The 18,221-nt window shown below is 42.7% G+C and overlaps 1 protein-coding gene across 2 annotated transcripts in view; it reads right to left on the bottom strand.

The window, feature by feature from the left end:
* Nucleotides 1-17,420, bottom strand: part of FER1L6 (fer-1 like family member 6) — a 156,113-nt gene extending 138,693 nt beyond the window's left edge. For both annotated transcript variants that reach the window (XM_037803393.1, XM_037803394.1), the window contains exon 1: nt 17,361-17,420. In XM_037803393.1, the coding sequence (XP_037659321.1) occupies nt 17,361-17,383 (23 nt within the window). In that variant the 5' untranslated portion in view covers nt 17,384-17,420. The remainder of the gene's footprint in view (nt 1-17,360) is intronic.
* Nucleotides 17,421-18,221: the final 801 nt, after the last annotated feature.

The following is an 18,221-nucleotide window of genomic DNA, read 5'->3' as shown; positions in this document are numbered from 1 at the left end:
GCAGAGACGGAGTAGCTGAGTCTCCAGAATGAGCAAACAATGAGGAATCTAGGGGAGCCTGGTGCTACAGGGGATCCTGGGATAATCAGAGCCCCTGAACAGGTGTGAATCCCTGTGGGAAAAGGGAGCCACTGCTCTTCACTTCCTCCCCAGCAGCCAGCCTTCTCATCAAATTCGCCTCCTGAGAAAGGTGACCTGTCTTCTCCCTGTTGGCGTCCAACCTAGTGTAAGCTTAGGTCCCTGAGATTATTGGCCACCTCTAACGAGAGGCTGCTTTGCTTCCCATCCTAATACACAGGCATATTGACCTGTTTTCCACACACTCAGCTGGCATTGCACAGTCATTGAGGGATACTTGCCAAGTGAAAACAAAGCCATCCAGAAATCCTTGACCTTAGGGATCTCTGCTTTGAAGGAAAATTTTCTAGTTTTTATTGGCACAGAATAGGGAGTTTTTAATCCCATCCTCTCTTCTCCATTTTCCTTTTGTTGCCTCACTTTACTGTGCATTCTCATGTCTACACACATGTGGGCAGAAGAAATTAAAATCAGTATAAATCAAACAGATAACTGCATAGTTGGTTTGCTGCTCTCCTTATATTTTTCATGAAGTAAGAATTAAAATAACTAGATAACACTGTTTTACCGGTGGTGTTAATTACCATGTGCTGTCTATCTCCTGTTACCATGGATACATACCAGAGGGTGTACTGAAAAGGTGTTCAAGATAACAGAAGTTGAGCCTGCACAGGAGAATGCCCATCACATCTTCCCATCACCGCTAGTTCTGGGAGCTTCAGTGATCAATGAGGCCAGTCCAGAACCTGCTGTTTCTGCCAAAGTTCAGAGAAGTTATCTAACTTGAGCATTGATTCCCATCTTCCTGTTTTTTCTCACATTGTAATCATGAGGTCATATATTGAGTTCTACTCCTCTTATAACAAACCTAGAATATCTTATTATGCCAGAAAGTAAGGAAGCTCTCAAAACCCGGTGAGGATATGCCAAAAGGGGCTCCCTCTGGCAAAATATGAGACAATTTGAGTATCAAAATAAGCAACAACAGTAAAGCATTACAGCACATTAAGTTAATAATTCTTAAGCCCATATTGATTCTTAAAAAGGTGGAATTGGAGAAGGGAAGTTGCTTTCATTTACATAGACATAATGGTAGAATATTTTTTGTAAAATTATTAGTTTAAAAACTCAATAGTATCAGCTAAGAATCATCACTGGAAGCAAAAACCATTGGATGAAAGACTATTAGGGAGTGATTGACGCACATCACCTTAATCAAATGATCAACTCATCAACAATAATAGCCAACCGTCTCCTCAAGTGATGCACTGAGCATGCATCACCTATGTGGTTCTCTGGGGAAAAACAAACCAAGCAAAAGCAGGAAAGAAACGCACAAAAAAACTAAATCTAATTATGAAGAAATAATAAAACAAATATACATTGAGAAAAACTCTGCAAAATAAGTGGCCCTGATTTTTTAAAATGTCAATTTCATTGAAGACAAAAATAAAAACAAAAATATCCAAGGAACTGTACTTTATTAAAGGACAAGAGAAACAGCCTAACTAAATGCAATGTATGATCCTCGTTTGGCTCCTGGACCAATATTTTTTTTTTAAATAGCCATAGAGGATACTGTTGGAACAACTAGAGAAATTTGAACATGCATCATATATTAGATAATAGAATTGCACCAATAGTATCTATAGTATCATATCAATTTCCTGAGCACAGTGATTGTATTGGGGTCAAGTATGAGAATGCCCTTGTTGTTAGGGATTGGTGACAAATGAATTATTTGGTGGCTGTCATGATGCCTATGGCTAACTCTCAAATGATTCAGGGGGGGAAAGTGTGTAGATAAACAGAGAAGAACAAAGCAAAATGTTACCAACTACCATATCAGAGTAAAGTGTCTATGAATGTTTATTATAGTGTCCTTGAAGCTTTTTGGTAGATTTGAAATTTTTAAAAATAAAAAATTATGGGAAAAAACTGAAAACAAGAAGTGAGAAAAGTGGTTATGTTTGGACAGGAATGGGAGAGAAGGGGTCGAAGTGCCAGCAATGTCTTGCTTGAGGGTCTGAGTGGTATTTACATGACTTCATTTTGTGATAATTTATTGAGCTGTTCATTTTTGGTTTGTGTACTATTCCTTAAGTTGTTCAATAAAACTCAATTTTTCAGTATTCTCTTATTCAATTATCTTCCAAATTTTGACACACACCTCCCTTTTCACCACCAACACAGACACACACATACACACACAGGTGCACATGCACAGGCAGATATTATTTGATATAATAGAGCCATCAGAATACAGGGGAGAGAGCTGGCTTCTCCAAGGAAGTGGCAATTCAACTTGGCATTGAAGGATGAAAAGAATTTTGGCAAGAGAGGAAGGGACTCTCTTCTCTGGTTTGGAACACTGTGTTAACGTATTAACACTGTGAATGTGTTAAATGGACCCCAACCCATTGATTTTACAGATAAAGAATTGGAAGTCCAATGAAGCTGTAAGCTGCCCAGGGTCTTGTTAAACTTGCTGAAGGATCTAATACTAGAAACCAGTTCTCCTTTCTCCCAGTCCAAGCTTCTTTTCATTACACCAGTGCTTTCCCACTTCTGTTATTTGAATACCCCAGCCCCAGTTTGTCAGGCTGCTATGACAATTAACACACATGGATTGGTTTAAACTATGGGAATCTATCATCTCACGGTTATGAGGCTAGGAGAAGTCCAAAAGTGAGTCTTCAGCAAGGTGAAGCTTTCTCCCCAAAACCTGTGACATTCTGGTGCTGGCCGTGAGGGATCCTTGGGGCTCCTCGGCTTGAATCACTGCCTCAGTTAAACTTGGTGATGCCTGCTCCTTTCTTTTCTGTTTCCATGGATTTCCAGTTCTGTTGACTTCTGGCTCTTACCGGAGCTTTCTCTCAACTCCGGCTTCTGGCTTTATCTTTTTAAGACCTCCAGTAATGTAGATTAAGACCCAATGTCATTCAATTGGGCCACAACTTAAGTAAAAATAATATCTTCAATAGATCCTATTTACAATGGGTTCACACCCACAAGATTGAGGATTAATATTAATGTCTAAACTTGGAACATAATTCAATCTACCTCTACCATCTTCAGGAAATTGCCAAACTCAAGTATCTCTTACCATTGTTAACTTAACATGTTTTTGAAATTAGCTCACCATTTACTATTAAAATAAATTCATATTAAAATAAAACTTCATATTCTATTTTAAATGGTAAACTTGCAACACATGCCTAAAAAAGGTAACTTTAAAAATAGAGTAGATAAAATAACAGTTACTAAACTGTGGCTTAAAGCTGTTGCCTGAGATGGTTCTGAATGTAATGTCTACTCTTTTCTTATTCAAAAAAGAATTGGCAAATATTAGACAGCTGTTAAAGACAAGAAGTTTTCTTTGACATGAGCAGAAGAATTGAAAGATAACTTCAAAAGGAATAGCTTTCTTTGCAATTCAATATCATTTGATGTCATGTCCCTGTGCCCTCTAAAACCGTTGCTTGTGCCATCAACAGTAGGTGCACTGCAGTTAGGAAACAGTTCATTCTCCTCACTGCCCATACATAATGGTCTGTTTTAAAGATGCTCCAAAGGGAGAGATAACGGAATATTTAATAGCACACAATGAGTTGTTGATGACGCCACTGACAGAGAAATCTTGAGATGGAAAGAGTCTTCCCAGGTTCTGCTCAATCTCACCCTGAAAAAAAAAAATGTCTCCATATCTCACTTACTAGACAGGGTCTTTTCTGGGTGGCCTGTAGCAGGTTGACAGTTGACAGAGGGAATATTGAGGTTTCTTAACCCAGTTCCTGCTCTACTATAACCGTCTTTTTCCTTTGCAACCCAGGGCATTTATTTTCTCACAACAGGTGTGTACACAGTAACAGAATCTCAGTGGAATCAAGAGAGGTCCAGACACACTAATCTCAGAGCAGACTTGCGGTAAACATCCCTCCTCGATCCCATGAAGGGGGAGGAGAAAGAGAGCTGAAACTCCTGATGGCCTCCTACAAACTCCTTAGGAAGGAGCTCAGGCAGCGGTGAAACTCACCGCCCGACCACGTAGAGTTTTAGTGGGGCTTTTGATATGGTAGACTCTCGTCATCAGAGGGGAGCTTCCTAGGACAATCACGAACCTCCAGACTTACAGCTGCTTATTAGCACATCATTCTTCCCATACCATGTAATAAAATATAAGAGACATGCAGGCAGTGCCCCTGGAGCCTCAATGGGAGTGACCATGAGAACAAGAACAACAGAACTGCCGTGGGGGCTGGGGCTGGGGGTCAGTCATGCCCACCCTCCAGCTAAGTGACTTCTCCTGACCCCCCAGTCTTCTTCATCGCTCATCTTTTAATCCCCAGGAGATGCCTTTCCCAAGGCCATTGGTGAGTTCCAATTTCACAGCCATTCATTGCACCAGCATTAAGTCACCCTCCATTTCCTTGAGAAACCCTCTGTCTCAGTGTGCACCACTCTGTCTAGATTGCTGTTCTCACCAACTAACCAGTTTAAATAAATGATGGCTCCTGGAAGAATGACCTGGCAAAGAGTGTTGTTCTACCAATATCTTTCAACAACTGAAAGGAGGTACATATTAAATAATCCCATTTCCTTGTCATTATCCTTATATCCCAGTTATATCAGTTAGGTTTCTTCATTGCAAACAACAGAAACCCCTTCTGGCTAGATTAAGTAGAAAATGAATGCATTAAAGGATGTGAGAAGAACCAGACTTGAAGACTGCAGAGCCAGGAGCAATCCACAACTCATATCACTGATGGCCCCTGGGTAGATTCTGTCTCTGGACCCAGACATAGAACCTCTGCTCTGCCCTCTAAGAAAACAGGTTATTTGCACCCCCTCCCCACACACATCAGGACGGTTCTATTTTGTACCTGCTTATTTGTGTTACTAGCTTTCACCTGAATGGTGAAGCCTGGGTCATGTGCCTACATCCTAGCTGCAAGGGAATCTGGAAAAGCATGTTTCTGGCTTTTACTTAGGAAGAATATACAAATTGGAAAGGGTATGCAAAGGCGCAGAATAACCAAAAAGAAATTCTACCACCAGTATCCAACATCAATAAACTGCCACCATGTGGTATTAGTTAATCTAAGTATCATTTTTGCTCCAAGAAAAAGTGAACATATTGAAATATTATCTGTTACTTATGTATGCAAATGTAAATATTTATTAAAATTTTGCAGTGATAATATGAAAACTTATTTTCAAATTTCATTATAATTTACAAAGCAGTGAGATCCTTTGATAGAGAAATTAATATTCCTATATAGCCCTTAGAATAATTATATAAGTAAAGCCAGCCATTATTCATGACACGCACATTGTTTCCATTTCCAGATAAAAACATTATTAAAAAGAAATCATCAGACAATAACTTTAGAAACACCGTGATAGATAGAGGTATAGGAAAGCAGTCAGCAGAGCTTCCTAAAGAACAATCCCATCAAACTAATCTAATTCAGCTCTCTAAGCAAGACAAGTGTAGAACATGGAAAAGAAGTAATAAATGCAAGCTATTTTTATTTTGGCAGGGCTTTGGATTTTGCAGTGAGTAATGCAGGTGTCAAATATGATAACATCAGCCAGCCTATCCAGCTATTAACCGAAAGTACAGCTTTTGTGAAAAGCATTAAAGTAAGATATCTTCTAAGACAAATAGTTGCATCCACAAAAGCCAAAGCGAAGATCTTCAAAATTTAGTATATGCCTTATAATCAATGTGCGATAAACAAAAAATCCTATTTGATAAATGGAAATTGTGCTGCCCCTTAAATTTTTTAATAAAGAAGCATGACCCCTAGCAATGAGTCATTGCCACTCAAAGTTCATATGGTTTTCCAAAGGGTTCACACAGGTTCTGCTGTTGCTGAATGGTTTCGTTAGAAACCTGGGTAACAGAAAGAATTTTTTTTTGACATTAAGCCTCTTATCTCACCCAACCACGGGATTCATTATGACAATGACTTGCCCCATCATTTCAGCCAAACCATCAGTTTGAATGAATTTCTTGCCTCAAAATGAGATGGATTTTTGATGCTTTTTAAGCTGCCTGGCTCACTTTCATGTCATAAAACTAGACTCTTAAGACTCTTACCTTCTTCACTGTCTGCTATTTGCCACCCATCTATGTCCCTAGGCAAATTACATAACTTCCCTGGGCTCCAGTTTTCTTACCAGAAAAATGGGGTCAATATTGGTACCTATCTTATAGGAGATCATGAGTATTAAATTAATACAAGTTAAGTGCTTATAGTAGTGCCTGGCCCATAATAAATGTTCAATAAAAGTTATATATTATTGACCCACATCTCTTATCCAAAATTTTTTTACCTCAATGTGTTATGGAATTTTTCTGATTTTAGTAAAGGAGACAGTATTAAATAATCCCCCATTAGGGTCTGGAACAGTACTCCACAGTCAAATGTAGTAATATTTCTACAGCCAAATGTGAAGATTCACATTAATGGGAACAAGAAACATTGAGCAGTCTCATGTCAGTTTCTGTAACCAAAGAGTTTGTGCCAAACATAGAAAACTTTCAGTCTTCAGAGCTGTCTGGATTTTGGAACTGTGAACAATGGATTGTGAGCCTGTGCTGTAGTCAGTCACAGTATATTTTCTATACCGTTTGCCTCGATCCATCCATGTGCATTTTGCTCCCTGCCATCTTCCTGAGCTCCTGGATCTCTGGTTCATCATTGCATTGCCTGTTTATACCTTAGCCCAGCATTTGATAAGATTTTCCTCCTCAATCCCACCCAGAATGCACATCCTCCCCAATCTAGCCCCTTTCTCCTGAGACAGTCCCCCAGATTGGGACCCCAGCTCAACACTCCCAGGAACACACTTTGGGCCCCGTGCACAGGAACCAGACAATCTGACTGGAGGAATGGGAAGGGACAGCTATTCCTAGCACACGGGGATATAATCTTTGTCCCAGAATGCAGAGGAAAACAGGTCTCTAGATGACTAAACCGAATCATAGCAGTGAAGAGGGAATTGTAGGTGCTTGCAGTATCTAGCAGCCCTTCTTGCCCAGTGCTCCTCATCTGAACCTCAGGGCACAGAAAATGAATTGTGAGGCTCTTTTCTCTCAGAGGTGGTACATAACTGGCACAATTCTTGATGCATAGGAGAGAAAGTGCATTTCATGCAATGGATGTTTTTGATCATTAGGACTTGCATGGAACTCTGGTTGAGGATGACTGGGGGTGTGGAGGAGTCCTGATTATTTGGATATTCTGATTAGCTGAATGTTTTCACTTCATCTTAAATTCAAGTTTCCTCCTCTGTAAAATGGGGATGATGACAGTATCTACCTCATCCTCCTCATAGTGAAATAATGCCTGGTTGGGGCCTACCACAGGGCCCTGGACATAGTAATGGTCCATAAAAGTCAGCTGCTATGATTAGTGTCAAGGCTTTCAGCATTAGGCCATTTCTTGGGGGAAGCGGCAGAGTACCAAGTTGAATCACATGAAATTCCTTATAGTCAGCTGTCTTTGACTTAGTCAAATGGCAGTCTTATGTGACTCAAATGAGAAGATGGAAAAACCATGGGCATCAAAGCTAGATGGATCCTTGTTATCTCCATTCTGTAAGTGACATTGAGTAAGCTGCTTTACCTCTCTGGCCTCGGTTTCTTCATGTAGAAAACAGAGTTAGTTTCCTTTCCTTCAGGATCATTGCTAGAATATCCATCTTCATTAAGGAATGTAACAAATCGTCCTGGTGGCTGGTGCTTTCTGACCTGGATATTTTGCTCACTTGCTTTTATAACCATAACCCTGATATAAATAAACACCAACTTGGCCTCTGGCTCAGATTGCTTTTTCTCTGTAACTGTCCTGCATATTGGGCCATGGGGCAGAAATGTCCCGAGTGGCAACCCCTCCAGGGTACAGAGACAGATGTGGACAGACTGAGAACAGAGCTTGCAGGACAAAATTGCCAGACACTCCCTAAATCTCAGCTATTGTGGTTTTGGAAACCAGGACCAGGCAATGGGATTTAATGGAAAAGAGGGATGGGGGCTTTGGGTTAGTCAGTCTGGGTTCAAATCCCAGCTCCACTGCTGATTAAATACAAAGTCTTCATCTAGGTCCGTTAATATCTACCTCGCAGGGCTGCCGTGAGCTCAGCGAGATCAAGTAGAAGAGTAAGGGGTACCATCAACTTACAAATGGCTCTTCAGGTAGGGGAATGGTAGGGGCACACTACCATACTACTTATACACATTATAGGATACAACCCAAGTTCAGCAGATGGACCAAAATGTGCACCTTGGGATCTAGACACATGGAAATTTCTCTTGGCCATGGGGAATGGGGGTAGAGGCTGGGCCTAAGGAGGATTTCCAGGCTCCAGAGCCTGCGTCTCTGTTGCATTCCCTTTATCACCAGGAGGGGGTGCTGCCTCCCCCTGCAAGGACCTCTGGGTCCCTGACACAAACATTCCAGTCCCCTCACCCTGGGTAGCTAGCCCCCTGCACAAAGGCAGGGCCCCATCAGTATTCAGGGAGCCCACGGGTGTTCCTGAGCAGGTTTAGAAGCACAGCCCACCCGCAGCACTTTGCTGCAACCCAAGGATTCCTTCCTCAGTCTGAGGTTTTCCTTTTTCCTGGTACCATCAAGCAGTCCTGCTCTCTGTGACTCAGACAGAAACCTGGTCTTATCTTTCCAGCCACAGATGCCACCTTCTGTCATGCATAATGCAGGTCCCCTGCCCCTAGTTGGCAGCCTCCCACCCCCAGAGAGCCAGGACCTCAAAGCTTCCCCCAGCTGCTGGCTGCAGGAGATGTAATGTGAGCCACCAGCTACTGCACACAGGTGGCAGCTGCTGGGAGCAGGGCCAAGGAGCTGGTGAGTGCACATGTTGGGCAGAGTCGGGAGCTGGCTAGTTTCAGGTCAGCAATGAAAAAGCCTCCATGCCTGAGAGTTGGAAGGACCAGTTCGGAGGGATTTAATTCAGAAACAACACCCACCCTTACCCGGAAGTCAGAGTACGCTCAGGCAAAGAGAGGGAAATAAACTGGTCCAGCTGTTCACACAATGCCACTTCTTTCTCATTCTGCTGCCTAACCCAGCTCATCTTATCAGAAATGGAGAAATTGAGGCTCAGATAGATGAATTGACTTGCCCAAGGTCAGAAGGGCAAATCAACAGCATATTTCAAGAGGCTTGATGTGTGCTCACCTTTCAAGCCCTAGCCCAAGGTTTACCTCTATGTGAAGCCTTTTCCGGCTCCATCATCTCAGTTAGATCTGACCTACCCCTCTGCACCCACGGCACCCTGTCCTTAGAGCAGATGCTAAGCTTTATTTGTGTAAAAAGAAATAAAACTAAATAGAGTTACTATGGCTAAGAGCTTTAAAATGGAGTCAGGAGGTCATTCTGGAGGTTACTCTTAGGCAAAGTCAGCCAGATATTACAAGCTGCCAAAGCATGCAAAGCCTCAAGAGATGATGTTCGTCAAAACCCTAAGGACTTTCAGACACCATAAACCACATGATAAAGAACTCAGTAAACCATCTAGCCTGAAGGACAATTGGAGCACCCCAAATACTCACCAACCAAACAACTTACCTCATCTTTCTCTTTAAAAACCCTTACCTGGAAATGCCAAGATGGGAACAAGATTTGGATTGGTACCTGAATCTGTGCTCCCCAAATTGCAATTCTAAGACCCCAGATAAATGCCTTTGTTCCCTTTCAGCTTAGTTTTTTTTTTCTCGGTTGACTTGACAGTGTCGGAAACAGAACCCAAAGTGACCATGGACCTGACTCCAGAGCTGCCAGTGGATTTGAACACAGTACCATCAGGAACCCCTTGAGCTCTGTCATCCCCCCAGGTTCCTGCTGGTGCATCTCCTCAGCTCTGAACCTCCTTCTTTTCAGTTGAGGTTCTGGCCTTTCTTTGAGTGTCTTCTGGTAATGAGCATTTGAACTTTGGTTCTTTTGATTTGGGCTGGTGGCAGCCCCCCTTTTGTGTTTGCCTTTTTGGTTTGTGTGGTGAGTACTTAAATGTGACTTTTCAAACTCTCACTTTGGTACTGAGCTCTTTTCAGTGGAGGGATGTGTCCCTACAATCAATGTGACCTCTGTTCTGACTGTGAGCAATCAATTATTCTGGTGGGCACAAGATGGGCACTTAAATGCTATTAGAGGAACTGCCATCTTTTGATGAGAATCCTTGGCGTCTGAAGATCAAGACTCCTGTGAAAGGATAAGGTGGTCACGGATAGGCTAGATTGACACAAGGTCGCCTGCCACACTCAAGACAATTTCCATGCAACTAGGGACCCCTGGTCATGGGTCAGATAGCTAGAGCACAGGCTGTCTGCCAGGTAAACAAGTATCCCATGAAAGGCACATTGTAAAACATCCTCTTGTCCAAAACCCAAACAGTTCCTCTCAGGCTCAGGCTCTAGGATTGCTCACCATCAGAACTAAATGAAAGAATAGGGTCCAGTTCATCTAAGAATTCTAATGGTGCACCACCATCTAGCACACCAGCTGGTTTCATGTACAAAAATTATGGGTCCTGCTTCTTGTAAATTCTTATCCCGCTGGACCTGTCATACTAGCAAAAATCTCAAATCACAATGGCCACATGAGGATCTTTTGTTATGACTAAATTGGTATATTTCTGCACTCAACTGGAAAGTTGAGGTTCCAAAACTAAGCAACTTGAATGGGATTCTAATTCTGATTAGTACTTGGAAGCTTCCAAATGTATAGTTAATTCCAAAATTGCCTCTCTTCAAGAAGCAAATATTAAATTAACAAAGACCAACAAAGACTTATCTAAGTGCATGATCAAGCTTGAAAAATTATCCAGAACTCCTGACTGTCTGTTCTAATCCTTCTTTAACCCCCACCTGCCCTCCTCCTCTATATCCAGCTCAGCCAAACTCCCCATCTGTGATGATTCCCCTGAACCCCTTCATCTTTTCTTTCCCTTCAAAACTAAGCCAAATGAATGAGGATCAGGGATTTCGTCTGTTATATATGCCCCCTGGACAAAGGCCAAATTGAGGGCATTTATTAAAGATTTCCCAAACCTTACTGAAGACCCAGTAGTTTTGCAAAAGAATTCAATCTTATCGTTCAGATTTATGAGCCTGGATACTCAGACCTTTACCAGTTACTTCACATAACTGCTGGTGAAGGTCATGCCAAAATCAGGAGAGACAAAGCTAATTGGAAAGACCCCTTAAATGACTATTCAAAATGAAGAGCTACTGACAAAACTGAAGCATTTTAGTTGGCTAAGGAGATTCATAGGGTCATAAGATCATACCCGAAATTTTCCCCCAAATTATTGATTGGGGAAAAATCCAGCAATGTACCCAGAAACCCGATGAGCCCATATATGAATATTATAACAGGCTTGAAAAAACCTCTAAACAATTCTCAGGTCTTGACCATTTTAACTATGAAACCTCTACCCAGTTTAATTCTATGTTTGTTAACAGCCTTTCAGAAGAAGTAAGCATCACTCTCTACTGAATTGGGCCACTATGGGACCTAATGATTTAGTAAATCTTACAGATCAATTAGATCACACCTTTAAAAAGGCTGAGAGAAAGAAATCCTCCCAGGCAAGAACAGCACAAATACCATTAGCACAAACCATGAGTTCCCAATTATAGCAGCAAAATAAGCCCCCAGTGGACTCTCTTAAGCTCTAGGGTTCAGGGCCCTGGTACTTCTAATTACTGTAAACAACCTGGACATTGGAAAAGAGACTGCCCCAAATGACCCCATAACAGCAGCACCTTTCAATGAGACTGCTAGGGCTGCCCTGGGAAAAGGCAGAGGTTTCCCCAATTGTCCATGTCACATCTTTAGGTGAAATAGCTCTGATAATTGGAACGAGGGTATACGGGCTCTAATAGGTACTGGGGCCACCTTCTCTGTCTTGAATCCTGCCACCCTCATTAAATCTCCTCCCAGAGTTCAAAAACAACCCAAATTGTGGGAGTCTCCAACAAACCCATCGCAGTCCTTAATTGCCTCCAATTCTCTTTCAGTTAGGAGCTTTACAAGGCCCTTTCATCAATTTTTTTAGTCCCCTCTGCCCCAATTCACCTTCTTGGAAAGTATTTTCTTGGATTATTCCAAGCATGCATTTCTTTCTCCTAAAAGAGGGAATCAGATTCAACAGACCAGGATAAGGAATTAAGTCTCATACATATTCCTCTCCCATCAGTCAAAGAAATAAAATTTAAACCCCACCCTCTTTTAGATACTATTCCAACCCGTTTATGGTCCGTTGCCTATTAAAACTGGCCACATTCTTTCTGGTCCCCTCCCATTTTGGCCCCCAGGGCCTCCTCCTAGATTTTGACAAATCTACAGCATTCTAACTTCCCTCCTGCCAAGACCAAACCTCAATTAAAAGGATTTTTAGGCCTGTAGGATATTGTAGAAATCAGATTCCTAATTTTTCTTTGATGGCTATACTTTTATAGGCGTTGCTTAAAGCCAAACGAATTGAGCCCCTTATTTGGGATAAAGCTAGTCAAAATTCCTTGAAGGAAACATAGCCGAGATCTTTCCTTCCATCCCTTGGGGCCACAGACCCAGTCTAATCTCAGCTCTGCATAACAGCTCTGCTTAACTCTCAGAATACCCAATTTTCTCATTTGATCTGGACCACAACCCCAGGGACTAAGTGTTGCAGCCAACAATCTGCAAGAAGAAGCAGAGTCACAGAAGGATCCCAGGACTTGCCAGAAATCAGATACAAGTCAGTGTCAGAACCAGAACGAGCCCCTCGGACGCCTGGTTTCTCCTCCGCTGTGCTTATCTTACAAGAGTCCTGATGGGGGCCTGATATCAGTGGAACTGGGGTGAGCCTTAGGGTTGAGTAGTAAGAGAAAATGGCATCTGTGAACCTCAAGGACAGAATGCACAAACACACTCACACAGAGCTCTGGGCTCAAAAGGAGGGCCTGTGCTTGGAGTTTAGTGGTTAGTGGTCACCATGTTAAAATGCTTAATAATTCTGTCTCTGAATTTGTGCTTTGTAAGTGAAGTCCAGTGGACAATGGAGCATGAGCCGGGGACTTAGAGCCTCTATTCACGTGCGGTCCCACCACCCGCTGCCTCCTGGCCTCCCAAGGACAGCTTCAGCCACCTGGTCCCCCTCCCTGGTCAGAACAGCCATCACTGCCATTGTCCTTCACCCTGGGGAGAAGTGCGTGAGGAAAGAAGCAGGGAGGGTCAAGGTCAAGCACATACCCCAGGTGCGGAGCCACAGTGTGGAGCTTCAGGCACCTGTGAGGGTCTCACTGACCCCACAAGTATCCACATGCCAGAGTGTGACATTAAGTGGCAAATAAAAATGCACCATGACAGGCTGAGAGAGAGAGAGTGCAGAAGACAGAAAAGCTTTTATCCTGCTTTTTGAACATGGGGCCCCTCATTTCTGTCTTGCACTGGTCCCTCAAATTATGTCATTGTTCCTGCCCAGAATATGGAGTTTGCTGTTCCCAAGTCTCTGGCAGGAGAAAACCAGGGGAGTTGCTCCTACAGCCATTGTCGTGGGTGGCAGGTCCCCTCAAGGACCAGTTTCCACGTGGCAGCTGTGGGTATGGGCTGTGCAGCTGGAGCTTAAATAGGAAGGGTGCTGCTCAGCTGCTCTTGAAGCAGAGTCCAGGCTCTGCTTCTGACTGTTAGCACGTCTTCTAGCCATTTCTCCTTTACCTAAAGAGTCGATGCAAAGCAAGTCCTCTGGGCCAGGAAGCCCAGCCCAGACCAGAAAAGGAAATACTGAAGTTCCGAGGATGGACCCCAGGTGTGGGAAACCACCTCTAAGGGCTGACCTCCCTTCTTCTCTACTTTATGATCCAATAAGACTGGACCACAGGGCCCCACACAGTCTCACAGCCCACGGCCCTGTGCTTCTGTGGTTCAGGGTTTCCATCCCTGGCATTCTGAAGGGTTCCTGCTCATTTTTTGATATCAAGCACCATTGTGACGTGTTCTCTCCACCTGCCCGTGCCCTCTGCCTGCCCAGTGCCCTCTGAGCCATCTGCACCTTGAGCAGGGTTCCCCTGGAGCGTGTCCCCTGAACTGCAGCATGTCCCCTGAACTGTGGCTCCTCCTTGACCTTATATCCCTGTGAGGCTGACAGCCTCTTGAGGCCAGGGGTTCTGTATTCATTATCGCTATATCCATGGCCTGGCACAGAAGGGCACTAACTAAATATTTGTTGAATTGAAAAGGATTGAGTCCCTCCATCTGCCGTTAGACAGAACTCTCCCAGAGTTACCCTCACTGATGAGGCTCCAGGCTATTATCAAGAACATCAAGGCAAGGTCACGTCACCTACTTTCCCGAAACTGTGTCCAGTGCTCACTGACCCTTTCCACCCCACAACAATCACTCTTCGTCTCTCTACTAAACACTTTCTGCACTGTTCTATGACTGTGCCGTGTTCTGTGCACACTGTAACAGGATTTAGCCCCAACTAAACCTCAAGCTCCAACAACTCCACTTCTCTTATCCCTTATCCCAAATACAAATTAAAATATAAAAACATTTGACTCAGACTTCTTATTTCTGAGAATTTATCATAAGGGTGTGATTGCACATGCGGGCAAAGTTGAATACCCAAGGATGTTTATTAAGGAACTATCACATTAGCCAAAGATGGGGAATAACTTAAATATCCTTCAGCCCAGGACTAATTAAATAAATAAACTTTGCACACATAATGAAATAATGTTTTCATTAACAGTGGTGGTGCAAGAATACATTTATTGGGTTGGAAAGGTGCCCACCACATAAGACCTAACAGAAACTTTATTTCTTCAAGACGAAAAAGCAAGGAAAGGATTCAACACTCCACAAAATCCTAGAACACTGGGATGAAAGAAACTGTAGTGATCATTTCCCATGCCTCCCAAACCTTTCTGATTATGACAGCTCCTTTTTAATGTAAAACATTTCTTTTCCATCATCCACCTGATAACAGAACTTTCAGTGTATGCTCATAATGTTCAGAGAAAAGGTGGTTACAGAACAGCATGTATAACCTAATACAATTTCTGTAAAAAATCTATGCCTGCATAAAAAGATATCAGAAGGGATTTTTCATCAAAAAGATGAGTATTTTTCTCTGGACTTCGGGATTAATTTTACTTTCATCTTTATACATTTCCTGAATTGTTTCACTTTTTATAAAGGCTATGCTTCATTTTTTTATTCAGCAAAAATGGGAAAGCTCTTTTTGTTTGAGGGCAACAGTGCTGGGTCCACAGGAGGCTCTCATCAAATACTAGCATCCGAGGGACCTCGTGGGTTCAAGCAGGAGCTATTCACCTACTGTATGAAATTACTTCTTTATTTTAACAGCTAATCCAGCTATCCAAGTGCATACTGGTTGAACATCAGCCCTGCTAATAACCCGCAACACCACCAAAGGGTTGCTACCACAGGAGAGAATCTGCCTTCTCTCCTCTCATAGCAGAGTCCTTCCTCCAGGAACCCTTTATAATGCCACTTAATATCTGCATCCTAATGAATCCAATCTGCATGAATAAATGAAATCAAATGCCATTATCCACTTCTGAAAATTATCCTGACGCCAACTGTGGCATTTCATGGCAGGAATGTGAAGGGAAAGAATAATTTGCAACCAGGGAGAAAACGTGCTAACATCTCAAAAAATGCATGAGAGCAGCAGCACAGGAGACCAGTCCTCATCATGACCCCAATATTTTCTGGACACACATGAATTATCTACATGCATCTTTGGTTTGGGCACCACGGGAGATTCTCCCGATCTCCAGGAAGGCAGAGGGAGAGATCCATAAATAACTGTTGTGTAGAGTGGGAAGTTCTGAGAGGACAAGGGCATTGTGGGAATTCAGAGGAGGGAGCGTTTACTTCCACCAGAAGAAATCTAAGAAGGCTGCCCGAGGAGGATCGCCTTGCCCAGGTCTTCTTTAGAAACAGGTGGCATTTACACTTGGGGAGGAAGGGAAATGTGCCATCAGAGATCTGCCCAGGCCAGCCTTGAAGCAAACACCATTGCCCAAGATGTTGACCAGCAACCATTCCTGTGCGAAACAGGCGTAGTACGTGCTTTAGTGAACCCCTTGGCATTCTCAGACACATCATGCTTTCTCCCCTCCAGACTTTACTCATGTGTACCTTCTGCCTGGAACATTCTCCCACACCCCAACTTCTACTCCCACATTTAGGAAGTCATTTGCTACTCATCCTTCAGATCTCAGCTTGGAGGCCCTTTCTCTAAGAAGCCTTCTTTGCTTTCCCAAGAGGATCTAACTGTCCCTCCCGCCTGGGCTCCCACAGTACCCTCAGGATATACCTCTCACCCTTACTCATCAGCGCCACTCATCTGTAAATGCTCTGACAGAGGGATCTGGAATGATTCATTTCTGTGGACACAGTGTGTAGTAAATTGTCTTACTCAATAAATGTTTAATAAACAATTGATTTGGCAGTCCAGTCCCCGACTGGGAACCCCAATCCTGTCCCCAACCTGAGGTGATGATGTACCCACTAATTCTACCAAATCACTTTGAAAGGAAAAGATATAATTGTGTCCAGACCTTTTTTATGCAGCCCCAGACAAGATGAAAAGCCAAGTCTTGCTCTGAGCCTCCCAACTCACTCCCTAAGGCCATGATGGTCACAAGGAGGCAGTTTTAACCCCCAAGGAGCTCACTTAGCAAGTCTGGGAGTGAGGACAATGGACCTCAACCAGCCAAAGGACTGGAAAGTCCTCAGCTGTCACTCACAAACTCAGAGAAGAGACTCTGAAGCAAGAGGAGATGGCCAGAGGAAGAAAAACCACAGATGTAGGTTGGTTTTACAATTCAGTGCAATTAAATAGAGACCCTCATTTCAGACAAAAAAGTAAAATAAAATAGGACCCTTTATAGTCTAGTTAAAGAAATGAAAAGAAATCCAACAAAATGTTCCAAATGTTAACAGTGGTTATCTTCAGTAATATTAGAAATGATTTTTAAAATCCTTATAGCTTCTATATTTTCCAAATTGTATACAATGAATATTATTTATCTTTTCACTGGAAGCGGGAAAGTGTACTTTTTAAATGAATGGCCAGGCCCAATTGTCCCTCCTACCCATGACCTTTCCCTAATAAGCCTTAAGCCTTATTTCACCCTCGCAGCCTCTGGAGAGGAGACCCTCCCCACCTCCCCTAGCTCCCAGCCCCTTGGCTCTGGCCACACCCAGAAACCTTCCTGTTAGGAAAAGGAAATATGTTACTTGGCTTTGGATGGGTTCTCCATCTTTCTCTTCTTAGTGGCTCCTCTGGAGCAGGAACCAGCAAAATCCTGGTGTCTGGCCTTATCCAGATCCTGGGCACAGGCTTCTGCATTTCAGAGTTATCTGGTGGGAGAAGCTATCTGGGGGGTGTGGCTGAATCAACACTCATTGGAGGCATGGCTGTTCCCAAGCGTCATGTTACCCAGTGCAATCAAAGTGCCAAAGCAGACTCTCCCACGATCAGTGGATTGATCTGCCAGGCTTCTTAAACACTCCTGCCTAGTGGCATGTTTCTTTATCCCCTTCAATGACAGAATCAAAGGCTAAATGCCTTCAAGCCCAAACTCTTATTCCTCTAAGACTTATATGATATCAAAACTCAAGGAAAACACACTAATAAGACCATTCAGTATTAGAAAAGGGCTGACTAATAGAACTTTCTGCAGTGATGGAAATGTCTAATATCTGTGCTGACCAATATGGTAGCTGCTAACACATGTGGCTGCTGAATGTTTGTAACAGGGCTAGTGTGACTAAGGGAGGCTTTATTTTATTGTACTGTATTTTCGTTAATTTAAATTTATATAGCCCACATGTGACTAGTGGCTACTGTTTTGGACACTTCAGTTTAGAATACCAAAATGTTAGATTTAGAAAGAACCCAATAAATACTTGTGCAATTGTTAAGACCCATTTTAACATAAAGATGAAGGCAGAGCTTTTGCCTATTAACAAAATGGGATTAAGAACATCCTAATGACCAAAATTTGTAAAAATTCAGTAAGACTTTTAATTGCATTTTCATAACGACCAAAGTTAGTAAAAGTTCAATAACATTTTAAAAGCATTTGATTAATTACA

This window comes from Choloepus didactylus, chromosome 14 (assembly GCF_015220235.1).
Source record: "Choloepus didactylus isolate mChoDid1 chromosome 14, mChoDid1.pri, whole genome shotgun sequence".
Lineage (NCBI taxonomy): Eukaryota > Metazoa > Chordata > Mammalia > Pilosa > Megalonychidae > Choloepus > Choloepus didactylus.
The sequence above is the reverse complement of the archived record's forward strand: the minus strand, read 5'-3'. Positions and strand labels throughout refer to the sequence as shown.